This window comes from Theropithecus gelada, chromosome 17 (assembly GCF_003255815.1).
Source record: "Theropithecus gelada isolate Dixy chromosome 17, Tgel_1.0, whole genome shotgun sequence".
NCBI lineage: Eukaryota > Metazoa > Chordata > Mammalia > Primates > Cercopithecidae > Theropithecus > Theropithecus gelada.
In genome coordinates this window covers 49,903,531-49,918,663 of record NC_037685.1, presented here as the reverse complement: position 1 = coordinate 49,918,663, position 15,133 = coordinate 49,903,531, and the positions used below count along the sequence as shown (strand labels likewise).

General features: G+C 41.8%; 1 protein-coding gene across 19 annotated transcripts in view; it reads right to left on the bottom strand.

The window, feature by feature from the left end:
• Positions 1-15,133, bottom strand: part of ARHGEF7 (Rho guanine nucleotide exchange factor 7) — a 179,901-nt gene that overhangs the window by 56,548 nt on the left and 108,220 nt on the right. For 18 of the 19 annotated variants that reach the window (XM_025364120.1, XM_025364121.1, XM_025364126.1 and 15 more), the window contains 2 exons: positions 4,625-4,719; positions 4,297-4,392 (listed from right to left, as the gene is read on the bottom strand). In XM_025364120.1, coding sequence (XP_025219905.1) covers positions 4,297-4,392; positions 4,625-4,719 — 191 coding nt within the window. Of the gene's footprint in view, positions 1-4,296; positions 4,393-4,624; positions 4,720-7,256; positions 7,449-15,133 lie in introns of those variants that run through there. The other variant, XM_025364134.1, reaches the window with a different exon arrangement.

Below are 15,133 nucleotides of genomic sequence, written 5' to 3'. Positions count from 1 at the left end.
GAAGTCAGAAAACCATACCCGAGATAATCACCGTCAAAATGTCAAAAACCTAAAATAAAGGCAAAATCTAGGAAGCGGACAGGGGAACAACTATCTGAGATCGTGCTGATCAGAACAGAATGAAGGCCGTCACCAGACAATCACCAGATACAGCGAAGGCCAAAAGACAGTGGTGCAATAGCCTTCAAATGCTGAAACAAAAAATCTGTTACCCAGAGTTCAGCATCCAGGGGGAATAAAAAAAATCTTCAGGAACGAAGGCAGCATTTTCAGACAACAAAATCCAACATCATTTTTGTCAGTCACACACCTGAATTACAAAAAACTAAAGCGTTCCTCTACCTGAAGAAAAATGACACCAGATAGAAACTTCAATTTTCAGGAGGGAAGACAGACATCCTACATGGCAAAAATACTGAGAAAATAAACGTGGGCCTCAGAACGCACAGGCAATGGAGAGGTTAGGGCCAGGTCGAGGTCCCAAGGGAGAAAGCACATCTCACCTGGGTCAGCCAGCTTTCTATAAAAAGCCAAGGAGTAAATATTTGAGGTATGTGAGCCAGACAGTTTCTATCACAACTCCAGTGCTGCCACTGTAGTACAAACACAGCCATTAACATGGGTGAATGAAAACGTACAGCACGTGCCAGTGAAACTTTGTTTATAGAAACAGGTGGTAGGCGGAATCTGACCCAGCCCATAGTTTGCCAACTCCTGGGTCTAACCAACAGGCAGCTGTGAAAGGGGCTGGACATTTAGGAATCAAGCCCGTGTAGAGATTAAAAAAAAAAAAAAAAAAATTCAAAAGAAATAATGAAAATGAAGGCCAGGCATGGTGGCTCAAGCCTGTAATTCCAACACTTTGGGAGGCTGAGGCGGGTGGTTCATTTGAGGTCAGGAACTCAAGACCAGCCTGACCAACATGATGAAACCCCATCTCTACTAAAAATACAAAAATTAGCCGGGAGTGGCGGTGCACGCCTGTAGTCCCAGTTACTTGGAAGGCGGAGGCAGGAGAATCACTTAAACTCGGCAGGCAGAGGTTGCAATGAGCTGAGATCACACCACTGCACTCCAGCCTGGGCAACAGAGCAAGATTCCGTATCCAAAAAAAAAAAAATGAATAAGAAACTGTTACATATATGTGCATATATATATGTGTGTGTGTGTATACATATATATATATGTATACACACACACACACACACGTATATGTATGTGTGTATATATATGGCCTTTGGTAGACTGTAAAATGGTACCGAAATTTCACACATAGGACAAAAAGATGAAAGTAACAGTCTTAAAAATGGGAATGATGAAAATTTCAGAATATTCATAATAAAAAAGAAGAGAAATAGCTGAGAAGGAAAACTTTGTCCTGTACATTCCATTTCCCCGTGGAACTCTAACACCTCGTATACATGTAGCATAAATTTGAGAAACTTGATCAAAATAATACCTAAGCCATACCAAATTCTGAGATAATATAAGGACTGAAGCCTTAAAACATATGGCTTCAAGCCTATTACTTTACTGCCCTTTATTTCAGCTTTTTAATCAGTAACGTGAGGATAATAATTCATGGGGCTAATATAATGCCCAACAGAGGTACTGAAAACTGTTTTTAAAATGTACTGTAATAATTTGTTAGACCACATTCTCTGCGGCCAGTGAGAAAAATGGAGACAAGCATTTACTTCCATTTTGAGCACAATATGAACCCTTACAAAGACTTCAAATTATTAGCAAATGACCTTCATTCACCAAAAGAAAATCAAAGTGATTCCCAAGCTGTTCTTTCATGGTCATGTAAATAATGCAAATGATGAGTTAATGGGTGCAGCACACCAACATGGCACATGTATACATATGTAACAAACATGCACGTTGTGCACATGTACCCTAGAACACAAGGTATAATTAAAAATAAAAAATTAATAATGCCACTTTGTGCAAACCAAAAATGCTATAAAAGTAAAAACAATGGCCTGCAGATGGGCTGAAAATACAGTCTGAAGTTCCATGGAATATTCACTTACGGTTTCTAATAATATTCTGTTACTCTGGCATTCAGCTTTCCTTGCCATATCGATAGTCCAGTATAAAGTGCCTTGACAAAACCTCAAAGCCCAGCCAAAAAGTTAAGGGAACAAAGTATTTTCATCATGGTTGGTAAACTGTCATGAACTGCAACAACTAGTGGCACAAAAGGAAGGCCACTCCCTCATCACGTTCAAAACCTAAAGACACAATCTGAAGGGAAAACCAGAGAACAACCAAAATCCAAGGGAATAATGTACTGTGATCTTTTCTGGGGGTTATATGACTAAAGATCCAAGATAATTTAAAAATAAAATGTGTCGACTTCATCAAATCCACAAGTAAAGAAACATCGCCTGATAGACTACTAAAACCTAAAACTTTCCATGTGCACTACTGTTTTAAGTCACCTGGCAGGAAATTAACAAATATCCTTTAATGTCTGATGTAAACAAAGAACATAAAATAGTCACACAGAAAAAAACTGATGGCTGATTATTCAGAACATGCCTCCGTCCCTCCAAAGGAAAACTTCAGAAAAGGACAAAGCCTCAAAGCCCTAGTTCATCAACATAGCACGTTATATCAGGTTGGTGCAAACGTATTTGTGGTTTTTGCATTGTTGAAATTCGCCATCTGATATTGGAATACATTCTTAAATAAATGTAGTTATGTATCATTTTAATGCATATTTCGCTTTACGGTTTTTTGCTAATGACTTATTACTTGCTGTTTATGTTTTAGACTATGGAAATGATGTTAGACAACAGACAAATTTGAGTGATTTTCTTATTCGAGTTCAAACTAAGTCATAAAGCAGGGGAGACAATTTCCAACACCAACAACGCATTTGGCCCAGGAACTGCTAATGAACACACAGTGCAGTGGTGGTTCAAGAAGTTTTGCAGAGGGGACGAGAGCCTTGAAGATGAGGAGCGGAGTGGCCGGCCGTCGGAAGTTGACAACAACCAACTGACAGCCATCACTGAAGCTGATGCTCTTACAACTACACGAGAAGCTGCTGAAGAACTCAACGTCGGCCATTATACAGTTGATCAGCATTTGAAGCAATTTGAAAAGGTGAAAAAGCTCAGTAAGTGGGTGCCTCATGAGCTGAGCGAGAATCAAAAAAATCATCATTTTGAAATGTCACCTCTTATTCTACACAATGAACCATGTCTCAATCAGATTGTGACATACGCCAACAAGTGGGTCTTAGACAACAACCAGTGACAACTAGCTCAGTGGTTGGACCAAGAAGCTCCAAAGCACTTCCCAAAGCCAAACTTGCAGCAGAAAAAGGTCATGTCACTGTCTGGTGGTCTGCTGCCGGTCTGATCCACTACAGCTTTCTGAATCTCCACAAAACCATTACATCCGAGAAGTATACTCAGCAAATCAATGAGATACACGGAAAACTGCAACGCCTGCAGCCGGCATTGGTCAACAGGAAGGGCCCAATTCTTCTCCACAACACCCGACCGCACGTCACACAACCAACGCTTCAAAAGTGGAAAAATTGGGCTGTGAAGTTTTGCCTCATCTGCCATATTCACCTGACCTCTCACCAACCGACCACCACTTCTTTAAGCATCTTGCCAATTTTTTGCATGGAAAATGCTTTGACAACCAGCAGAATGCAGAAAGTGCTTTCCAAGTTTGTTGAATCCCAAAGCACAGATTTTTACGCTACAGGGATAAAACTTATTTCTCACTGGCAAAAATGTGTTGACTGGAATGGTTCTTGATTAATAAAGATGTGTCTGAGCCTAGTCATAGTTTAAAATTCACAGTCCAAAACCACAATTACTTTTGCATCAACCTAACATGTTATTTCAAGAAGCACTGTGTCTGCTTCTGGAAGGCCAGAAACAGCAGGCAAGCTACAGGACGCTGCTGGAAAGACCTGGCCTTCAAGGGCCCCTGCGCAGCACCCAGGGCACACAAGGAGCTGAGTCACTTGTCCCCTCAGTGGTCCTGATGTCAAGCCATTCTCCTTTCTCTCCCAGAGGCTCTTCATCCCTATTCTTCCTCCACGGAACCCCTTAAAAATCACCATTCTTGTCGAGTCTTTCTCTGAAGATTCCTGCTATACAAACTAGATAGTCTAAAATACAGCTTTTACTATAAAAGCTGATTTGATTTAAAATAAGTTTGCATCTTTAGAAATGTGAATTATAAAATTATTTCACACTTAATCCTTTAAATACCAATTATACCAACCTGAGTTTTGCAAATTTTTAGCATCTTACTTACTTGGTGCATTCTTCTAAAGACTGTACGAGCATTTGCTGGAAAGAACATATTTCTTCTAGATTTCCCATTAAATATGAAATGTTTGCTGAACTTAACCTAGAGCCAAGAAAAATAACAGTAAACATATGTAAACAGTTTTACTTATATTCTTCTCCTTTGCCATCCCAATGTCCTATTGAAGTCTTAACCTAATAAATTGCTGATGTCTAAGGCAAACTGATACTCTAAATTCTGTTTTACTATTTAACCCTCTATTTTCTGAAAATACAAGCGAACAGCCTAAGGTTTAGACTATTTTACAGTTAATGCAATTTATCATCTAACTTACTTCTCACTGGTCTGCAATGGCCGTAGGTAGGTTGAAAGCACAGTCTGAAGTTCTTTAGAATATTCATTTTCTGTTTCTAAAATATTCTGTAGCACCTATAATAAACGATGAATAAGCGTTATTTGACATTTCAATTGCTATTTGACGCTAAGATTTCTATACTTTGGACAGTTCATCACCATTGTTCAAATCATACTATTACTTCTATGTAATACTCAAGTATCGAGTATCACAGTATCTTTGTGATTATTGACTCTTAAACCCATGTAATGAATTATTACTAAGGCCACACAACTGACTTTATCTTACTGCTAACCATATCTGACACAGGTATACCTAGGATGAAGGAAGAATTCCATCATCAGACGCCACGTCTGTTTAGATAAAAAGGAGAAGTCGCCAAGAATCACAGCTGCACGGACACACAGATCAATCTCTGCAACACTGTGTTGTGCAAAAGAAGCCACTCCCAAAAAGGACATCCTGCATCATTCCATTTATATTAAGTCTAAGAGACGGCAAAACTAATCTATGGTGACGGAAATCAGAGAAGAGATAAAGGGTAGGATGGGGGGCGGGGACAACAGGGAAAGGAGAATGAGGTAAATTTCTAAGGTAATAAATAGGTTCTGTATTTTGATTTGGGTAGTGGTTACAACAGATGTATACATTGTCAAAGCTCACTGGACTGTGCCTTTAAAATCTATGTATTTTAACATATGTAACATTACTCTCAACTAAAAAAAAAAACAGTTTCGTCTTTAGATTGCATCTAAAAGTTGAAACCAATTTCTGGGAACTACAGACTTTCCCTCGTGAATATGACAGTCTCAGACACGTTATTACCACATTGATTAAAAACTGAAGGTTTATCCATGTAAACAATCTTTACTACTTCATTTAAAGATAGCAAAATAATTATAAATTAACCTTAAAATTAAAATGTTCCCAATACCCTGCATTAGTGTAGCAAATTTAGCCAAAATAATTTAAGTCTTAAAAACTGACAGACAAATATAAAGTGCAAAACTGGTGAAACCAAGCAGGAATGCTTTCCACCAGCAATCACTGCAGCAAAGGCCCAGCCCAGGGCGGGACGAGAAGGCACCTGGATGTGAACTGCAGGTGCTCCTCGCACTCCTGGCACTGAGCAAGGTGCTGTGCACACACAACCTTTCCTCTTAGAGAAGCTGACTTCTCCCAACTCAAACAGCCGGGAAAAGCAGAGCCAGACAGCGGCCCCAGGTCCTCCTGCCACTGCGCCGCACCACACTGTCTTCTTTGGCATGAGATTGACGACCGCGCTGAGGATCCTGAAGGACCAGACGTAAGTGAAGAAAGCGGAATCCTTGCCTCCATTCTTTCTCACCCAACTCTGTCACAGAGCTAGTGCTTTTTAAATCAGAAAATCACACTACATGTATTTTCTGCACATCTAGTACATGCATTAAGATGTGCTATTTGTCTCCCAGAGTTAACAATACATTCTCAATTACTCATACAAAAGAAATCGTACAGAAGTAATAAAGATATTAAACATGCTCAGTTTGTCCCCATAATTTTTGACAATCCAAATGTAAATTTAAACATTTAAGAAAAAAGTCATCAAGTTAAATTTAAATTTCAGCTTTAGTAAAGACAACCCGGGTCATTATTCTGTTTGCTACTGTTGACTATAAACTCTGAGAAAGAGTACAGTCATTCCTGAGTAAATGCAAATCTGATTAAATCACTTACTAAACTACTTGGGCAAAAAAAATAGAGGCTCTTCCACTGGTGACAAGGAGCTCCGGCTCATCCCTGAAGGGATCTATTCATGGGAGACGACCATGGGAGAGCCAGAGCGAGGGGCCCTGCAGGGGGCTGGCTCTTCGGGGGAAATGCTGACCCCACAACCACAATGTCTTCCTTCTATGAAATTCCCATTGAACACAAATGTCACAGGTCTGGTGAGCAGAGGCAAACCGTGATGCCAGCCACCCCACCCCAGAGACACTACTCTAAACCAGGCCTGTCCTCCAAAGCAACGGGAGAAGCCAGTCAAGCATAATGCGATGTCGAGCTAAATAAGATAAAGTAAGATCTGTCGCAGACGTATCAGAAAAGGCCTTTTCAGTGTTAAAGATAGGAAATATGATTCAGCTTCTTAATTACAAATATTGGATACCAACTTACCAATACTCTCATTGCACAACTAAAGACCTATATACTTATTTTCAAAGAGAAAAATGTTCCTATGTGAGATAAGAAAGCAGCCACTAGAAACTATCACTAGCACGAATAAGAATAAAATACAGTGACCTTTTGTCCGTCACAGCACTAAGCACTAGTTATAGAAATGAAAGCTTCCCATAAGCACCAAAAACGACTCCAAAGAGCCTCTGCCAAAAGGCTACATTCGTTAACATAGTTAAGTTGGTTAATTCAACAAATAGTCTTAAACACTATTTTCAAATAGGGTGCTAAACACAACTCCTGTATTACTCCCAACCAATCAATGCAAGTTACACTTAACTTTTCCTCAAACACATAGCCAGGCCTGGCTCCCGGGCTCCAGCTGGGGTGCCCACTCCCTCTGCCAGGAGGTTGTTGGCCTTCTTGACCTCAGGGTGCAGCCCTGGGAGCCACTTACCACCTTTCTTCCCCTCCTTGTCTTCTGCATGCTCTGGCTGCTGCAGGACCCCATGAGACCTCACAGCCTGGCGGCCACAGCTCCATCCCCCCAACGCTGGGAACCCAGAGGACGCACGCAGTTTTCAGAGAAAAGGCAGCTTTTACAACCCACAGCGCTGAAGAAAGGCCCAGAGAGCTGAGCTCAGCCAGTGCCAGCTTCCCGGGGGTCACGAGGCGTGGAGAGGCAAGTGCAGTCAAACACTGGTGCCACTCAATCCCTACACTGCCCGCCTTTGAGCACAGCAAAACAAAGAGGACTCACTGCCGCGCCTCGCAGACACAGACACTTTATTCATTGCATCATTAAAGGAGTACTTAGTATTCCTGATTTTACAAATGGGTTACAACTTTCACTGCCAATCTTGGTAGGTGTTTTATGTTTATGTCATCATAGCCTTTAAAAACAAATAACTGATCTACATAAGAGAACAAAGAACACTAATTTTTTGTTTCATCTGGATAAAAAGTTTTTATCATAAAACCAAATTTCCATAACCCAATCCTAATGTGTAAGTCCAAGAAGAAAAACTAAAAAGTGGCACAATTATTCAAAATCTACTTACACCCTACCTAATCAGCCCCTCCCTGTCCACTGCTACAAAGAAACAAGATCATCCTTTAATGTTCTCCATTCCAGTCTGTTTACACTTCAAGTACATTTTCAAAAAGTCAATTACAAGACAGTAGTTCACCACACAATGTAGCCTCTAATAAACACCTGACTACAGGGAAAGGAAAAGGAAGGAAGGAGTGTTGACAAGAAATCCCTGAAGCTCCCGCTGGCTCATCTACAGGTCACAATGACATCAAGCAGTCAGTGGCTCCCCAAACACACAGTTACTGATTTAATGTAGCATGTTAGCACTGGTGGTCCTTACTAATACCTAGAAACATTAGCTCTCAAAAAGTTTGGAGGGACCACATAAATGCTTTTCTTTTATGATACTGTATCTTTTGAAAGAAAAGTTACTCTATTACTTTAAAATTTGGGGATTCACAGGTCTTGGGGCCCGTTTTTCCCAATGTTAAAGGTTTACAGGCAATGGCTCCTCCAAAGTCTCCAGCCCCAGGGGGAAGCAGACACTGCCAATGGCACCTGCATAGCAGCATGGCGACAGGTAAAGAGCTGGCCTCTGCAGCCAGGTGGACCTGGGCTCACAGCTGTGCTCTGCCACTGACTGCCTGCAGCTGGACAAGTCTATCAGTCTGTTTCCCTTCTTCACAAAAAGGGATTTTACAGGGTTGTGATGGTTACTGAAGAGTGCCAGTCCTTGGCTTATAGCAGGAAGGCATCTAGTCGGTCACCCTTCGACCTTCTAGCCCAATGTGGAGTCTTACTTGGAGCTGCTGCTTAAATGACTCCTTCAGTCAGGAGGTAATTACTTCACAAGACAGCCTTTCTTGCAATTAAGCCACTGGATTCTCCCAAACACTGAGCTCCTCTCTGTGTCAGCCTTCCACTACTGCCTACCTGACAACCTTCATCTGTATCATCTGAGTCCAGATACAGCAAGGAAATCCCATGAAAAACAATGGAAGCCAAGTGTGCAAGAAGCCAGCAAGCATCTCGTCGCCCAGGAAAGGAGGGGATCCCACAAGCTGCACACCCTCCCTGATACCTCAGGGCCCCTCCTCATCAACCATCTCCACCTACAGGCCCCAAGCAGAGACTTCAGGGGTCAAAAGATTTAAAAGAAATCTTCATCAAGGTGGAGAAAAGCCAAGGGAAACACAGAAGATGAAGAGATGAAGCAAGGCCAGGGTTTAGGGTCAGCGCTGATGGATGGAGACAGAGGACACCCTGTCACCAGGAGTCTCAGGTTTTCCTCCTTGGCCTGGCATCTCAAGGCCATCGGAAACCAAAGGAGCAGGGAGGAAAAGCAGGCGTGGGGCTTCTCTGGAGCACAGGAAAGGCCCGTGGACATGTGTGATGGCATCTAAGGATATATAACCGCTTTGTACCTTTATGGATTAAAATGAGTGACTGCCACCTATTATATTCACAGTATTACAATTACGCACTAAATAACAGGGAAAGTGATATGGTTTGGCTCTGTGTCCCACCAAAATCTCACCCTGAATTGTAATAATCCCCACGTGTCAAGGGCGGGATGGGGTGGAGGCACGCGGCGCGTTCCCTCATGCTGTTCTCATGACGGTGAGTTCTCCCAAGATCTGATGGTTTCATAAGCATCTGGCATTTCCCCTGTTGGCACTCATGCTCTCTCCCACTGCTCTGTGAGGAGGTGCCTTCCGCCATGATGGTAAGTTTCCTGAAGCCTCCCCAGCCATGTGGAACTGTGAGTCAATTAAACCTCTTTTCTTTATAAATTACCCAGTCTCTGGTATTTCTTCACAGCAGCATGAGAACGGGTTAGTACAGAACCTACAAAATCAACCGTAGTGTGTATCACTGAGCAGGGAAGGCCATAAGGCCTGTGTCTTCCCAGTTAGCGACTTAAGAAACCTCATTCTCTAATGACGGAGGGGGGTGCTCCTCGTCTCCCCAAGAGGCAACTCTAGACCATCATTCTCTCCAGCCTCGGCATCCAACCCCTTCCTTTGATCCCCATCAGGAAAGATGCCGGTCACCATGCCATGGGCACAACGAGTGTGCTTTCACTGTCAAAGCCACCAAGCTCAGACACATCAGGTCACAAACCTGTCTCCTTTAATTATATGATCAGGCCACCTTGGCTACAGCTTTCACGGGTCACCCTCAAAAGCTACGGGGATTCCAGTTTACAAACAGAATGGTATGGTGGCCTCAGTGATGCCTTCTGTTCCCAATGCTCTTAAATACTTTTCTTAATAAACACAAAAACCTCTAAGGTCCAGCACTTTGCTGGAGGCCTTAAGGCCAACTGCCAGTCCACTTAATACTACCAGGTCGGGGCCAGCATTACCAACCTCATTTTACAAATGAGATAACTGGGCTCAGGAAGCCAGGGTCAAAGCTCCTGGCCACCCAGGCTAAGCAGCACTGATGATTCAACAAAAAGGCTGTACACCTTCCAATGCATCAAGCCGCCCTGATCTTAATTAATGCTCAACTACCTACACAACAAGGGCACCCTAACACACAGCTAACAGACTGACTGCAAACAGCACGTATGTGAGAAAATAAAGGCAAGAGTACTGGCTGGCTTTGTCACAAAAACTAATTGAAATTAAAAAGATCTGCATTTAAGGGATCTTGATTTCCTCTCCCTTCCCCTGCCACTCTCCAAGCCCAAGGCCCTGTGTCCCTGCCATGTTCCACGCTGGTTTCCTCCCTAGCCTCAGAAGCCCGCCCGTTTCTATCTCCAGCACATTCTGGACTGTGGTGCCAAGACTTCCCCCATAATCACTATCCCTTACATTAGTGGGAAGCTAAAATTCCTCCACTCAAAAGAAACCATTCTCTAACAAAACGTCTTCTATCTTCTATGTCAACTTTGTAATACCACGACATCGTATCACCTATGTAATTTTATATTGTTATTGCACTTAACATGAAAATATATGTTTTTTGTATTTTTAAAGGCTCATGTACACTTTAATAATTACAATGGACAAACCACTGATCGCTTAATCATTCTGGTTCTGTTCATCTCATACTGGTTATCTGGGGTTGCTTGCAATTTATTACTATAACAAATAATCCTGAAAATGCCTTTACACAAGCATCTTTGAATATATTTCAGGCTAATTCTCTGGAATGGATTTCAAGAAATTTAGAAATTAAAGAGAAAGCCCTAACTTAAAGAGCTTGATCACTTTCAGAATTCTATATATAACTGCCATATTACTTTTGAGAAACTCTATATGGGTTTACATTTCCACCATTAGAACTAAAGATTCTCTCTTTAAATCTCTTCTCACTGATTACAGAAAATACGGCTGTTACAATTTTTATGGTAAGTTTAACTTTTTTTTCCAAAGGCTTAGTGTTTACCGTTTTTTAAATTGTTCACATCCTTTCCTCCCATTTATCTATTAATCTTAATGTACTTGTCTTAATGAGCTCTTCAGACATTAAGGATAACCTTGTATTATACCTGATGCAAATAATATTCCAATTAACTTGTGATCTGGCTTATACTGTTTGAGGCAAGGAATTTATTAAACTCTCATTAGGTAGCCTATTGTTATTTCATCCACTGCCTTTAACTTTTAAAAGGTCATGCTCCTCCCCAGCCCCCTCTTTGAATGCATTCCCCAGCCCCATAGAGATCACTGGCAAAGAGTGAAACCTAATGTTCAGAGGTGTTTTTTGTTTTTTTAGAGACACAGTCTTGTTCTGTAGTTCAGGCCAGAAGTGCAGTGGTGCAATCATAGCTCACTGCAGCCTCAAACTCCAGGGCTCAAGCAATCCTCCCACCTCAGCCTCCCGAGTAGCTGAGACTACAGGCATTTGCCACCAAGCCCAGGTAATTTTGTTTTTTTGTAGAGACATGGTCTTGTTATGCTGCCCAGGCTGGTGTGAAACTCCTAGTCTCAAGCAATCCTCCCGACTAGGCCTCCCAAAGTGTTGGGATTACAGGTGTGAGCCATAATACCTGGACTGTTAAAGGCGTTTAAGCACAATCTTTGGTCAATCTTTGGCTGAATACTAAATTATGCTATCCAAAAGTGAATCCTAGAAAGACAGAATTAAAAATAAAAACAAGAATAAAAAAAATAAAAAGAGACAACAGTGACTATGGGGAGACAAACTACAGAAGTGCTCTAGGTGAGTCACAGAGCAAGAAACAGCAACAGTATATCCCAGGGGAGGTGGATTTCAAACATCCAGAGCTGCTAAAATAGGTGTAAGATGTCCAGTTTTCAATTTAAAAAATTATAGGACACGCAAGAAAGTGTGACACCACACACACACACACACGCACGCACGCACGCACGAAAAAAGAAGCAGTCAATAGAAACTGTGTCTGGGGGGCACAGATAGTGGACTTAGGAGATAAAGGTTTCAAAGCAGCTATTATAAATATGTCCAAAAAACTAAAGGAAATTATGCTTAAAAATATTAAAGGACAGTATGAAGACAATGGCTTAAATATTGTCTGTATCTGACTAACTGCACAACAGGAGTCCCAGAAGGAGAGGAGAGAGAAATAGTTACTGAATGGTCCATAACAACAGACAGATTACTAAGCGTTTTACTTCCCAGTGTCTATTTGGTGTTCATCTTAACCATTATACAGTAGCAGGAAGACACATACCCATCCCATTCATACCTGCCTCATTATCTCTTAATTTCAAAATGTTGGTACTTTCACATGGAATACTCTTCCCTCAACTCCATTATACTGATCCCAAGTTAAAAGAAGTCGTTCATGTAACTTTCCTTAACACCACTGGTCCACACTGGTCTTACCCTTTAGTAAGTTTTCAACTCTCAGTGGCGTTAAAAACACCTTATAGTTTTCTGTGAAAACGAAACTACAAAAGGGGGTGTGGAAATGCCTGACACATTATCCATCATGTTTTGTTCTGTGTTGGATTCTGTTCTCTATTTTTATGTATGATTTATAAATATAAAATTAAGGAAAGCTGAAATTGATTCCTGGCTTAGTCAGTAACCAGCGTATGACCTTGGACAAGGAATTTAGCTTCTGTTTTCTCCATTGTAAAATGAGAGTACTACATCAAAAGATGATTTTCTATGAATTCTATGAGTTTATTTCTGTAACAACTGTAATTTTACCACGTTCTATTTACAAATGCAGCTTTATATAGACAACAATTTAGGTGTAATTTTGAGGTCAAGGCGTTCTCCATCATTCTGTATGAGAGAGTTGGCTGATTCGAAGGAAGAGCACCTACAATACCCAGGCTATCCTCTCTGTAAAAGGACAGTTAGAGAAGGAAATGAAAAAGGTACCGACTATGCTTCAATCTGAGAAGTATTACAGAACATATAATGCAAAGTAAAACCCACCAGGATTTCTAAAAAAGCATGGTTGTCTGGTTTGATAAAATGCCTAATGAAAGGAAGATTAATGAAGAAAGTAAAGAATGCCCGTGGCACCAATTTAAACGCTGTTAACCAATTTTTCTAACACAATTATCTGGACCTGACCATAACAGAAAGTAACACACCCTTTGGAACCTCACTGTGGATTGTGGCTGTGTTATTCACCACATGAAGCCTTCCCCAGGAAAGCAATGTCTTATACAAGAATGCAAGAGGAAAGGGCAGATCTAGGAGTTAAAACTCAAGTTTTCCTACAACCCATAAAACCCACCTACTGTCTTTGTAGCTATGTACACAAAATTACACATAAACTACATTACACACTAAAAAGGAAGTAAGTTAGTGGAGCCAAATCCCAGGAGCAAATGCCCAACAGGCCAAGGGACGAAGGCGATGCAGAGCACTAGGAGAGACGACAGAAAGTAGGTGTCCCGGGAACATGGGCCACATGACGCGCTAAAAGGAGTCTGATCTTCTCAAAGTCCACAAAGTTGAAATAGAAGGCAGAGTCCAAGTAGCCAAATGAAGATGAATGAAAAAAAAGGGAAGAAAGACGGGAAGCAAAGAAAAGGGTTTCCAAGGCAGAAAAGGATCTGGAGTTGACCAAATATGAGGAAAAAGAAGTCAAAGACTGGCACTAAGGTAAGAGAAGTGGCATGATGCATGAAGAGACCTGTTCACAAGAAGGTGCACAGATGTCAAATTATGAAAAAAAAAAAGCAGTAAAAATGGAGGCAACAGAAGACCATCGTGTTCCCGTACCCAAGTGCGAGCTCAGCGAGGGGAGAGGCACCCGCCCGCCATTCTGTTCACCGTGCACCCTGGTGCCTTTAACAGAGCTACACAGAGCAGGCACCAAATAAACAGTTATTCATGAGTGGGTCCCCAGGCCGGTCTGTCCTGTAGTAAGATGCTGGGGCCGATGGAAGGTGGGCACTCAGGAGAAAGCTGAGAGTGCAAGCCCCACAGCACAGGACAGTGGCACCGGTCCACGTGGTGGAGCTGTTCAGACTCCATTTCATCACAACCTTTCACCGTTTCCCAACGCAGGTGCAGAAAAGCAAATGCTCACGATAAAATGACTGCTGCACAAAAACACCAATCAACTGCTATTTCACACCAACAATTCAAAACTCTCATGGGTTCATATTTGTATCTCCTCACCAAGAAAATAAAAATGACTGGGAGTAGGGAAAGAAATAACAAAACAAATGCACATTTTCCCCAGAATTCAAAACATACATATGTTTAGAGGGTTTACTTTGTTGTTATCATACTGAGTTCAAAATTTTAATAAATTCTTTAAATTATTTTCCATTTCTATAGAGCATGCGACTGTTACATAAGCTTAGGTACAAAGAAGGTTTAGATGATACAGATTTAGTACCATGAGACTATATATTTGATTTAATAGCATTAGACTACACAGATTTAGTATCACATACTGAACATATTAAGCAGCAAATTTTAGGATCCAGAAACACCTGTCTTTAACATGTATAGCGTTTAGACATGCTCCCCTAATTCTACGCCATGTGATATGTACGCATCAATCCTGGGAAACACTATATTAAGAGAAAAAATAGGCCGGGCGCGGTGGCTCAAGCCTGTAATCCCAGCACTTTGGGAGGCCGAGACGGGCGGATCACGAGGTCAGGAGATCGAGACCATCCTGGCTAACGCAGTGAAACCCCGTCTCTACTGAAAAATACAAAAAACTACCCGGGCGAGGTGGCGGGCGCCTGTAGTCCCAGCTACTCGGGAGGCTGAGGCAGGAGAATGGCGGGAACCCGGGAGGCGGAGCTTGCAGTGAGCTGAGATCCGGCCACTGCACTCCAGCCTGGGCGACAGAGCGAGACTCCGTCTCAAAAAAAAAA